Here is a 13,390-nt window from a genome sequence, read left to right on the forward strand (position 1 = left end):
TTACTTACAATTTATAGTTTTCACTGAGATAATTCACCCTATCTACTCTTTGATGTAAACGGCGAGGAAACACCATATAGTATCAAGAAAGTAAACTGTTTCCACATTATATGGACATGGAAATCTATTAAATGATAATTGTTTTAAAAACTTTATGGTAACCAATGATTACAGGTGATAAGATTAGTGGCTCAAAGTCAGAAACTGAAAGAATGAAAACATGAAAACAGCAAAGACTATGTATGGACTAGCTAGCAAAGAATGCTTTTTGATTTTTTGTTTCCTTTCAGTCATCATTTTAGTCATAAAATTATTTCTTATATGATCAAATCAATTTTTACACGTTTTGCACAAAACCACAACAAAACTCCAAACAGAATTGATTTAAAAGTGACTTGTACTCACTGAAAATTTCTCATACAGCTGGTAGGTGAGCAGAGGGTTTGGGAGTTCTCGGAAATAGAGCTTACAGAGGGAGCCCACGGAATGAATGTCTTGAACATATGGTTCTTTTGTCAAGTCGGGAACATGTTCGGAGTCAAATTCATGGCTAAAAAAGACAAAAGAGAGACACAATTATTTTATAAAGGAAAAGCAAGTATATGAGTTTAAAACAGAAAGCAAAAGCACAAAGCGTTAACCTCTATCTCAGTGAGTTAATGTTTTCTTCAAATGATTGTATTTCATGTAAGTTATATTTGGATGTCTGATCATCAGGCACGTTCTGGTCTATGTGGAAATTAAGGGCATAGGTTTAATATTAAAATGGACAACAATCTCTGAAATGCATATGAATAAGCAGCTCTTAACACATAGATCTGAAAACAGGACTGCTAATTCCTAATGGTTTGCATAGCCAATATTGTAGCAATTCTGGGAACGAGGGATGAGTGGCAGGTATTCCATGAACAAGTATGCACAGGAATTCCTTAGATACAAGAAGTACGGTTCAGAAATGCTTTACTGTAAAGGGCCTGAAACACGTATATACTTCCCAGCTAACATCTCATTTTAATAGATGGTAAAGTCCGTAGCATTAAAGTGAGTGAATGAAAAGTTGTGCTCAGAATACAAGACAAATTAAGCTCACTTTCCTAGAGGTTAATTAATATTAATCTACAGGCATGAAACCACTTATTAACCTAGAGGATTAGTGTATGTGGACAATATGAATATGAGATTTGCTGCACAAGAAACTAAAGACTGAAACTGTCTTTAGGACAAAAATCAATTTAAGTATTCTCCAAATGTGTATTCTTGAAAATAGAGAAGAGCTCTGTGGTCCATTAGAATATTAAAGTCCCTATAGAGTGTCAACTTCCATGCACCACAGTGAAAAATAAAGGAAAACAACGTATTAAGAATAGACTAGAGAGCGGCAGGTTTGCTCAGTGGTTAGACCACAGTGCTCATAACACCAAGGTCGCCAGTTCAATTCCCACATAGGCCGGTGAGCTGCGGCCTCCACAACTACACTGAACAATGACTTGACTTGGAGCTGAGCTGCGCCCCCCACAACTAGACTGAAAACAATGATTTGATATGGAGCTGATGGGTCCTCGAAAAACACACTGTTCCCCAATATTCCCCAATCAAAAAAAAAAATAGACTTCAATCTAAGAGACTGAGCAAAAATAAAATTTCTCTTGCTGGTGTAAAGGATACCACTGTTTTGTCTGAGAAGGTAATGAGAATGTGAAATATTTAACACATGCACACCTGAGCATACACTACAGAACTAGTCAAATGAAATCTGAAGTTTCCCTCTCCTCAATTTTAATTATAAATTAAATAATAATTCTATTATAATGTAAATTTTCATCTCACTATTGTCATGGGGTCAAACTCAATTTGCTAAAATCTTCAAATACTGTAAAAAGACAAAATACAAGTATTGAAGAGGTTAAGGGGACATGGTTTTCTGATACTACAAATGAAAAAACAGCATTTAGAAAAATATATAAAGAGAACAATATAGATATTATTTCCTACTTTTTCTAAACCATCATACTGAAAATTATGGTCATTAATGTAAGAGACTTAATTTTGAAATAATTTCATTTTAATAAATTACAATAGGAATGAAAAAGAAAATGCCATATAAGGTTTTACCGTAGTCTCTGGATATTGGAGGCAACGCCAGAGAGACGATATATTCCATCCACAATGCCATATCTTTCAATGAATGCTGTACAGCTTTGAAGAACCTGGGGTACTAACGACAATTTTTAAAGACATGGATTAAATTGGGAGTATCCAGCAGAAACAAAGTCAACAAAAAAAATGAGAATATCTTAAATTTCCATAAGCAAAAAAAAAATTTGTAAATTAAAATTCTAAGGGGTGGAGATTAATCTACTACAAAAAAAATGATGAAGGCATATTTGCTTAATTTCACACCTCAAATAGAAAACCACTTCCTGAATAATCAAAACTGGCTCTACCTTGTTACATTTAGGTAAATGAAAGAGTTCCTACATTATTAGGATAGTCTAAGACCTTCTGCAGTAGACTCATTTAGATCATGTTCCAAAAGTAAAGTGAACTGTTAGTCCTAACACCATACCAGATTAAAAAAAAAAAAGAATACAGCTGTCCAGCTGAATTTCATACATAGCAAATAGATACGCGAAGGTAAATGCTTATCCCAACAAGACAACTGCCTGTAAGTACGGTAATTTTTTACTTTTAAAAAGTTTCTTTTACCTTTTCATAGTTAATGTGACTTCTATTTTTATCCAATAAACAGAACACCAACATAATGCAAAGGTCAAAGCAATTTCAAGTAGATGGAATCTTAATTTCCTGCCTATCTGTACTTTATAATTTCTGACCTTCTACAATATTAACCAGCTCATCATAAAGGGCACTCTAACAATAAGTAGAAAGAAAAGAAAGGTATTCTCTCTGGTTACCTCACTGAATATCTGAAATAAATGGACAGTTATTCTGGGCCTATAGTCTACAAAAGAACATTCAAAGTATATGATAAAAAAATTTATAGCTATTCAAAAATTTAAATAGCTGAAATTTGAACTTTGTTTTTCAATGCAGATTGATGAATTTACAGTCTTTAGTAACTGTTCTTTTGATAGTTTAGTTGAAATCCCAAAAAGAATCACTTGGATGAACATTATTTAATCTGCAAAAAACTACTATTCTAGGGATGAAACATACAGAGTGATGAGTGAAACAATTAAGATATTTTAATAAGATACTTTTAACTAATGTATTTCATTTATAGTATACAGTAACTTGTCACTTAAGGATGTTGATAGGTTTTGCATCTTTAAGTGAAAGGATGTATAATGAAACCAACTGTACCATAGGCTGATTGATACACACAAGAGTTAGGTTCCTAAGGTGGCATCTCATCGATGTTACAACAAAATGACATTGAAAGAAATGTTATTCCAGGAGCTGCTGTATATCAATCCTTTATTATTACAATAGACTTCTCCTTGGTTTTCTTGCCTTTTTTTGCTCTTCCTGCATTCTATCCTTTCAACTGTCAGATCCTATAACTTACATTTAAACTTAAACTCCTTAGCTTTGAATAATTTTTTTTAAAGTAGTTATATTATTGAACATATAATATGTGCCAGGCTACGTGTTTTATAATGGATACTCTCATTTAATTCTCACAGAAATTCTATGGGGAAAGTTCTCTCATTATCACCATTTTACAGAGAGGAAATGGAGTCTTATGAGAGATGAGCTTTTACTCAAGTTGATAAGCAGGAAACAAAGGACAGAAATGAGATTCTAAACCAAGTAGTCCAAGTACAGAGCCAATTTTTAACTGGCAATATACTGCCTAGAATATAAGATCCTTCACAATTTGCATTTATTTTATTTATTGTGTTTTTTCCATATTCCTCAATTCTAGACCAAGTGAAGTCTCATCTTTTGCCATATAAACCAGCCACTTTTTAAGCCCCTCAATTTCCACGTACAATTTCCTTGGTCTGGAGTCTCCCTCTACCACCACCTTCTTATAGAAAACTCTTGGCTACTATTCAAAACCCAAATGAACTCTTAAAAGAGCTTTTGAATATCTCCAAGTAGAGGTAGCTGCCTAGATGCCCACAGAACAATTTCATTTTGAATTATTATTTATTCGTTTATACAAATAAACAAATTACCCCTTCTTAGTGAAGCTTTTAATGGGAAAATCCATGCTCTGCTCATCTTTGTATATTCAAAATCCAGAAGCACTGTCCTGACACAATATACACAACTAGAAAGTGAATTAACTTACAGGTACCCTGTAAGCCTGACAGTTTTCTCACCAAGTTAGCAGAAGAGGGATCTTAGTTTTCATATGAAACTGTATTTATTTTCAACTGTTTGCTTTCTATATCTAAACACTTTCAATAATTTTACTAACAAGAAAAGGAATACGTTTATGTAGTGGAGATGAAGGGCAGGCAGAGTTGCTGGATACCTTCTGTGAATTGACTTTAATTTTATAAGCAATCTCTATGTCATAATGATATGCAAAATATAAAATATCTTTATGAGCTTGAGTCCTATTTCTAATATTATTCCATCAATGATAATCTCAAGTGCCTTAGGCTGCTATCCCACAAACTAGAGGTATAGTAATAAAATTTGGAGCTGGAAAATTTCTATCACAAAGGATATATATATTTAGAGATTACTGAGATAATTAACATAATTTCTTTAAGCAAAAAAGGAAAACAAAGCTTCAATTTTTTTTCTTAAAAGACACCTCTCATCATGTATGCATCAAATTAGGATGCTAACTTTCCTAGGTATACAAAAGGTTTTATTTTGTATAACTAAAGAGCACAGGGTTTTATTTCTGTACTATCAGGCTCTCCTAGCATGCATTATAGAATTTTCATAAAAATACGCTACCATCCATTAAAAAGTAAAGATAGCTTTTGGGATTCTTACAACCATGTGATATTAGATTCATACCTGCTTATGTGCTCCCAAAAGTATGCAAAATTTGAAAACAAGGAATTCGAGGTCTTTCCCTGGTAATATGGCTAAGCCTCTACAGACATAATACTTCAATGAAAACATTTGAATTGTTTCTTACATTTTATGTTCCCTAAGTAAAAGGATGGCATGTTCACAAAACAATCGCATAAGGAGTCTTCATAACTAAAATTATGTAACTAAACACTGCTATTACTTGGAACTTTAAGAGAGGCAAATGAGATATTTAACTAAAATAGAGCAAAATTAAAGAGAAAAAGCATAATCTTTCATTTTGAAGAAAAGAGAAAAGAAACTACAGAACGGTGTCTGAAGTTAAAAAAAAAGATATGGTTTATTCACTAACATATAAGAAAGCAACATAAGAACCCAACATATTAGAAAAAAATCTTAGTTAAAAAGACATCTTAATGAGCCACCTTTCCCCCCAAACCATCTAATAAACCACTCTAGTGCACATGAAATAAGGACCCACTGAAACTCCAAAATAGTTCTGCCAAAAAGTGATACGTCTTTAAGAATTATTTCCACACTCTCCAAGTAAAACACTTCTGGTCCACTTTTATCTATATTTTTTATCATTATATGACAATATAATAAGAAGTAAATGTTTACATTAAAACTGATGACCCTTAAGATTAGAATCATGGCTAAAAGAAATATGAGATAATATGACAAGAATTGGTCCTTGATTTTTCTTGACAGTTCTAGTTTTATTCGTTCTTTTCTCTTCATTGATTCACTCACTCACTCACTCACTCACTCATTCATCAATGATTTATTAGATCCCTTCTATATGCCAGGCATCACGCAAGCAATCTGTCACGCAAGCAATCTGTGATATAGATCAAAAAGTAAAGGTCCATTCTCAGGGTGGTAGCTTCCAGGCCAGAAGTACATTGGTGAGTGGTATTAGAAAATGCATCATGATTTTTGGTTAGGAAAATATGGTTACCTAAAAGATTAATTTCAGGAATTATTTGAGCCTTATTTTTTTTTAGTGTGCTCTCATTATAAAATACCTGCAGATTTACAATAGTTACAAAAACCAAAACAAACAAAAATACCTCTTGCTGAAAGGGCCAAATAACCTCAAACACAGAGAAATATGTTCAGGCAACAGAGTTTTAAATATTTTTTTATATTTTGTACCAAATATAATTTTACCTAGTTTTCTATAAAGTTCTCATTTTTTTAAAAAAAGCAATCTCATTTCAAATCTCATTTTAAGGAAATTCAGTTTCAAACATGTGCAGCAAATAAAACAAGTCCTATGAAAAAAATCAATGACACTTGAAAACTTTGTTTCGCTGGAATAGATTTTACCATAGTTATGGAATGCATGAAACTAGTTACTAAACTTGTTATTTTTCAGGCATCCATTTTCTCCTGTCATACTTACTAAGAATGGAAGCACACCACAAACTTCTCAGTACAACTAAAATCTGCTGAACTGATGTTTGAAAGCTAATGAGCATAGCGGAACAAACTGGAAAACACTCCCTCATATTATCATATCCAAGCAAGGTTGAACAAAAAGAAATACAAAATGAAAAAGAAATACAAAAAGAAACCAAGATAACAAAAAAACATTTTGACTCTAAAATTAAGGATGCCCACGAAAATGACAAATTAATCTGATCTAGCCACACAAAAAACACTATGTGGACAGATTTTTTTAAAAAAAATCAGTTCTATAGATAACTGTGATATTTTAATCAACTCAATTATAAGCATTGTGGTTTACTGTAGGTCTGTAAGATCATCCTGAGTGATTTCTGGCACCAGGAATCACAAATAAAATAATTTTTAAAATGCCTTGTCAAGCTCCTACATGTTGTTTTTTTACAACACTTTCTATAGAAGAAACAAGTCAGGTTTGTCACTTGCTCCAAGAGGGAGGTGCTTAAAAGTTTAGAAAGTATAACAAGATAATCTCTCTATAAAGTTGATTATTCACCAGGAATACAATTCAGAGAATGAGTCACATAGTAAAACATTGTTCTGATAAGAGCTTCCTTCTTAGAAAATTTGGTATAAAATCTATTTCATATAGAGTAAGGACACTAAAGTCCAAAGTACAACAGAAAAATCATGAGAAATGATTATACACATTACATTTCTATGTATATATCATCTCTCCTCACAATTATGTATATATGTCAATATATCATTCTTCCTCTTCATGATTATTATAATTATTTTCACTTAGACTTTCAAATAGTATATATATATATGTATATATATATTCATTGAATTAATTTAGACTTTAAAATAGTCTATATATACACAGTATAACTGTAGTTATAGACTATATACAGTATATACGAAGTCTCAAAAATCTTAAAAAAAAGTTTAATTCCTCACACATTTATTAAATCTATACAAACTAATAAATCAATTTAATATTAAAAACCATTTTATTTCCTAATTACAATTTTAGTTAATAAACTTCAACAGTTTCCCTTTTCCTGTTAATGTTCATTTGCATATTTGAATGACTATCTTTCATATGAATATCTATTTATTTTTCACCATGCCCATCAAACAGTAAGTTATTTTAATGTAGCAATTAGAATGTATCTAGCTTCGGTCTTCAAGGTTTCTGCCTTTTAAAGTTTATCAAATTACAATTATACTCTAATGTCACAAGTTAATATTTTTTGTTTTTCTAAATACTTGAATAGACTCTCCTCTGGGTCAGCCATTAGTAGAGAGTTTTCTCTTCCAAGATTATTAAATTCATTTCTAAACTCTTCTAGTGTTCTTTTCCTTTTTAATTAAAAACGCAAAAAAACTAAGAAATAAAGCACAAAGATATGCTCTATATGTAACACTCCACCATAACTGTATTCACGTTACATATCACCTAACTATTTATACTTTCAAAAGGGTAAATTTACTGTTTACATATATAACATTTTTCAAATTTCCACTTCATTCAAATTTAGTTTTAACAGCCTCACAAGATAGAACAATTTCCCTAAATTTTGAGTATTCAATTATTTTGCTCTCATACATAATGCTGTAATGAACACTTTGTTTCTATTGAAATATACCCTTAAATCTCTAAGAATTGCAATATGGAAAGAACACTATAAAGTCTCTTGCTATGAAGTACCAAATAATGTTTTTCAAAAAGGCAATAATTTACAGAGCTACCTGAAACCAACAATTTTTACCTCCAGGTGAAAATTACTGCTATTTTTAATGTCACTGGATATTGTGAAAATTAATAAACAAACATCTCATTTAAAATGAAGTTGGGAGGCTAGAATAGTGAGCTCTTATGCATGTGTCACTTACTGCACATTACAAGAAACATACCTTGCATCTCTAACAGGAACTGATCTTTTATCACAGGAAGTGATACTTCACTACCTCAGCAGGAGGAAGAAAAGATTCCTCCTTCCCAGTAACAGTTCAGCCAATGGGAGAATGCCTTCACTCGGCCAATGAAAAGTCACGATACTTTGAACTTTCAGTTTCCTCGAATGGATATTAGACTTAGAAAAGACTCTCCCAAGTCCATAAAAAAGCACTCCTCTCCTTTGTTTCTCTGGATTTGGGCGTGATTCTCAATTAGACACGTGCCCCAAACTGCAATTCTTTGTTGTTCCCAAATGAACCAATTTTGCTGAAGTATCTGGCTGTCGATTTGATTAAGGTGAACATTATCATAATTTAGAAGAGCAATTTTGTTAGTAATGTTTATCTATATAAAATGGTATCTCAAAATTGCTTAAAGGTACATTTCCATGATTACAAATGAACAGAAACACTTTTCTGTATGTTGTTTACTATCTCCTTGTGAAAATTATGTTTGTATCTTTTCTACATTGCTCTACTCAGGGGCTTTATTTTCTCATAAATCTAAATGATATTGTCATATACTATATTAGGTGCATTTCATCATATCCCCCCAAATATTATTTCACCAGTCTGTGGTACCTTTCCTTTACATTTGTTATTTTCATTATGGAAATTATATATTTGAGACCACATCTTCCTTTGTTTTTTTTTAATATGAGAAAGCTATTATTCCTCTTTGACCTCAAAACAACGCCATATCATATTAGCATTTCTATGAGTTTAAAACAGTTAACTCTTTTATACATTTGGAATTTTTCAGTGTCATGTATGTAAGAATTTTTTTTCAAAAACTGCTATTTCATTCTCTTAATATTTATTTAATAAGTAATTCCTCCTCATGACCTGGTTTTAAAACCATACTTTATAATAGTGGATTTTTATCTACAGTAATGACACTTCTGAACATTTTAAGCTGTTTCATTCATACCTCATTCTCTACACTAATAACATTGTAGTTTTGAATAGTGTTTTAATATTTGGGAAAGCTAGATGTTCCCTATCGATCATTGATTTTTCCCCCCTCTACAACACTCTTGATATTCTCATTTTGTTTCATGCACATTTGATTAATTACAAAAATAATCCTCAGGTTTTTTTGTTTGTTGCTGGTTTTTTGTTTGTTTTTAGTAACTGTAATCAGTTGATATTAGTTTGGGAATAACACCCGTTTAGAATAATATTGTGTCTTTTCTAAACGAACATGATACAGTTTGCACGACATTCATATTATAAGTACATTGGTATTCTTTAAGCATTGAGCAAGGCCTTAATTTAAACTTGATATTTATTGGTATTTACACTAGTTTCCATCAGTGGTCTTAAAAAGTACAATGGGTATTTCTGACCAGGATTCAGAACTTCACAAATCATCTATTTCTGGTACTTGTCAACATTATAGGTACTCCAGGCACTTCTTTAATAGTTTAGCACCTCTAAAGGAACTAGTAGAGGAAAGCACTATTTTAAGAAATCAAAGGAAAACCTCCTTATTACCTTTCTTTCTATCCTCTCCATCCATTCAGCTAACCTCTGAATTCTTGAGTCAGAATTTAATTTATAGAGAAAATTTAAATTTTCAGCTAAAAACATTAGGAGACTGGTCTGGGTACTTTATAGTCTCAAAACTATGACTGTTTTCCTCAAAAAAGAAATTAAAAATATTTTGGAATAACACATGAGAGGGAAAACTGGCTAAGGAAGCTGTCTGGACAGATACAAAAATAATGCAAATTAACAGTGCTGTTGTAGCCTTTGTGTGAATGTCTTACTCTTCCTAAAAAGTTCAGAAGTATTTCTGATGTCAAAGTTCATTCTTAGACCTCTCTTTACTCTCAGCTATCTCCAGAACTAAGGTAAATACGTGAGAATGTTCAATGTACGCTGCTCAACTTAAATGGAACAGATATTATTTGTCTAATCTACTGTGTTATTGATTATATAAAGTCAATATGGAGAAGTCAGAAGCTGAAATTATAAGATTATGAATGTTATTTTTACCTTCAAAACCGGAATTCAGAAGGTGCTCCCCCAGGTCACAACCAAATACCCTCTCTTTCAAGATCCCCCGCTGCTTCAGCTTCTGTTTTGTTGGACGAGACTTCATGAATGTGCGTAGGAAAGTAATGAGCTTGCCGTGCTTTTTAGACACTGAAAAATAGTAATACAGAGAAAATACCTTAGTTGTGGTAAGAGGTTACATTTTTACTTAGTGTGAAAAGAAATGGAGATCTTGACAGGCTGACTGCAAAATAATCTATTAAAAGTATATTCTGCAGGAAATTTTCAACTGAAGTTTAGTAAACAGTTCCTTTATAAATAATATCCTATTTTTGTACTTTCTTCTCACCAGTCTGTGATCTTACTTGATGGGACTGTGAGCAAATTTAAGTACTGTAATCCGTGACTTTTAAATCAAGCTTGGTAAATCAGCCATCTTCCCAATGCATGCCAAAGGATGCTACAGAATTATGACTGGTACCTGAGTCTTACTCTAATATGTTGCTGTAGAGATTTATAATAAGTGAGACTTAAAACAGTGTAAATGTGGTTTGCCTTTCTAGCCAATTTCTTAAATAATTTACTTCATGGTTAGAAATTTTCATAGCATTTGTAATGTGAAAAGTAAAACAGAAAAAAGAAACAACTTCTTTTTCATTTTATAAAGAGGACAATGCCATTATGATAGAGAACACACTTGTCCAACTCATTGTTATAAATTAAAAACATGCACACATAAAAAGCATTAGATCTTCTATTAACATTCATCTAGAGTATATTAAATATATCACATTAAATCCTTTGTAGATGAAGGCAAGAGATAAGTAAATTAACAATAATAAAATATTTCCATGGATTGACATATTAGAAAGACAACAGCGAAGGAACGGAAAGCAAACAAATCTCTAGAAAAATGACTTTTGCTGAGAAGTGCATCCTGCAAGGAAAATTAATTCTAAAAGTCAACATACAACAAATAATCAGAAGCCCAGAGATTAGCTGCTGGATGGAAGGCTAAGCCATATGGCCTCAATCCTCTTACTCAGTTTGCAGATGATTACTGAAAGTCTTACTGGATCCTACTATATAGATTGAGTGAACCTAAATCTTAAATCCCCTGAACTGATGAAGCCTCCTATAGAAATTCTGTATGCTGACAGTAACTTGTGGCCTACATGGACCACTAGATGGATTACTCTGGACCACATCAGGTGTTTGCCATCCATTTCATTTTATAGGAAATATTATGTACAGACATAAGCATTTTTTAAACTGTAGGAAGGTGAATAACTGTAACTGGTTTGGCCATAACTGAGAGGTTTCCTGAGACATAAGACTTCAAGTGCTAAAACCAGGAAAGTCCTGGGCAAAGTGGGACAAAAACAGTCATCCTAGACTGTATGCAGATTAAATAGGAAATTTATTTTTTCTATATCAATTATTAAAAATTTACTTAGAATCACCAGTATAATTTTGATGCTATCTCTGACATACTGGGTAAACTACAACCTCTCCTGTGTCTGAGATTCCTTGCTATAAAATTAAATGCTGTAAAAAAAAAAAAATTAAATGATGTGCTTCCTTACCTGCTAGTGAGACATTTATAGCACAGTTGGGTAACTTCAGAAATATGTCACACAGATCATAGTATTACTATATTAAAAGTTACTGGACTTGTACAATTTTTATTCTACCCTAGTTGCTGGGAGATAGTGTGCTATGAATCGTTGGTAAAGAGTGGCCATCAAACCATTTATGTTCACTTTCAAACATTTTCTACATAAACTTTAAAATGATTTTGACAAGATTTACAAAAAAATACAAATGAGTTTGGCTTACAATCATTTAACATGCATTTATATATATCATTAATGTATTAACATTACACTTATATATTTGTATATTCATATATTTGAAAGAATTTTAATTTCTACAATCAATATTCAATATTTCCACCTGGAAACAGGGCATGTCTTCATTTTTCTTTATTTTTATATCTCTCAGTAAAGTTTTTAATTTTCCTTATGAAAGTATACATTCCACATATTTCTCTGGGATACTGCTGGATATTTTACATTTTTTCGCTGCTCTTGTAAAATAATGCTTTTCTTCAAGTATGGCCTTAACTGGTAATTACTAGTATGCTAGAAAATAATCTTTCTTTTTTTTTAACTTTTAATTTTAAGTGTGTTTTTCCAGAATCCATCAGCTCCAAGTCAAGTGGCTGTTTCAATCTAGTTGTGGAGGGCACAGGTCACAATGGCCCATGTGGGGATTGAACCAGCAACCTTGTTGTTAAGAGCTCCGCGCTTGAACCAACTGAGCTAACTGGCCGCCCCGAAAATAATCTCTTTACAAGCTCAAAACTGATCCTTTACGAAACTCTCCACAATTTTAGAAGGACTTTAGTTGATCCTTTTGGATTTCACGGATATATAATTGTGTCAAAAATATGGTAATTCTATCCTTTTCCTGATAGGAATAATTTCTGAGTTGTTTTAGGTTGTAATAATTGGCCAGAACTTCCAAGATACATGTTAATAGTAGGCATTCATATTTAGATGCCGAATTTGATGAAAATCTGTTGAATTTGGCAACTGCATATTATGTATATGAGAAAGCATTCTTTTAGTCTCAGATTTCCAAGAAGCTTACAAAGGAATGGGAATTAAATTTTAACTATTATTCATTTAGCAACAGATACATAAGTGCCTAGTATATCTCAGTAACTGTTCCAACTCCTGATATTACAGTGGGAAACAAGCGAGACAACTTTCTTGCTGTCACAGAGCTTACTGAGGGGAGAAAGACAATGAATAAACAGTTAAATAATACTAATATAGCCAGCATTTATTTTATTCTTAGAAAGTGCCAGCAACTACACAACTGCTTATATTTATCAATCATTCATTTCTCACTGACCCCTATAAGGAAAATACTATTATTATCCCCATATTTTGAAGAAACTCCACCACAGTGTGCTACATGTCCATGGACACATAACCAGGACTTAAAATCAGGTGGTCTGGCTCAAAACCCAAGCCACTGT

At 32.2% G+C, this 13,390-nt stretch overlaps 1 protein-coding gene across 4 annotated transcripts in view; it reads right to left on the reverse strand.

Moving 5' to 3' along the window:
- The window catches only part of ARHGAP32 (Rho GTPase activating protein 32), a 319,193-nt gene that overhangs the window by 18,548 nt on the left and 287,255 nt on the right, over positions 1-13,390 (reverse strand). For all 4 annotated transcript variants that reach the window (XM_033097361.1, XM_033097360.1, XM_033097358.1 and 1 more), the window contains 3 exons: positions 10,342-10,491; positions 2,113-2,215; positions 406-550 (listed from right to left, as the gene is read on the reverse strand). In XM_033097361.1, the coding sequence (XP_032953252.1) occupies positions 406-550; positions 2,113-2,215; positions 10,342-10,491 (398 nt within the window). The remainder of the gene's footprint in view (positions 1-405; positions 551-2,112; positions 2,216-10,341; positions 10,492-13,390) is intronic.

This window comes from Rhinolophus ferrumequinum, chromosome 25 (genome assembly GCF_004115265.2).
Source record: "Rhinolophus ferrumequinum isolate MPI-CBG mRhiFer1 chromosome 25, mRhiFer1_v1.p, whole genome shotgun sequence".
Classification (NCBI taxonomy): domain Eukaryota; kingdom Metazoa; phylum Chordata; class Mammalia; order Chiroptera; family Rhinolophidae; genus Rhinolophus; species Rhinolophus ferrumequinum.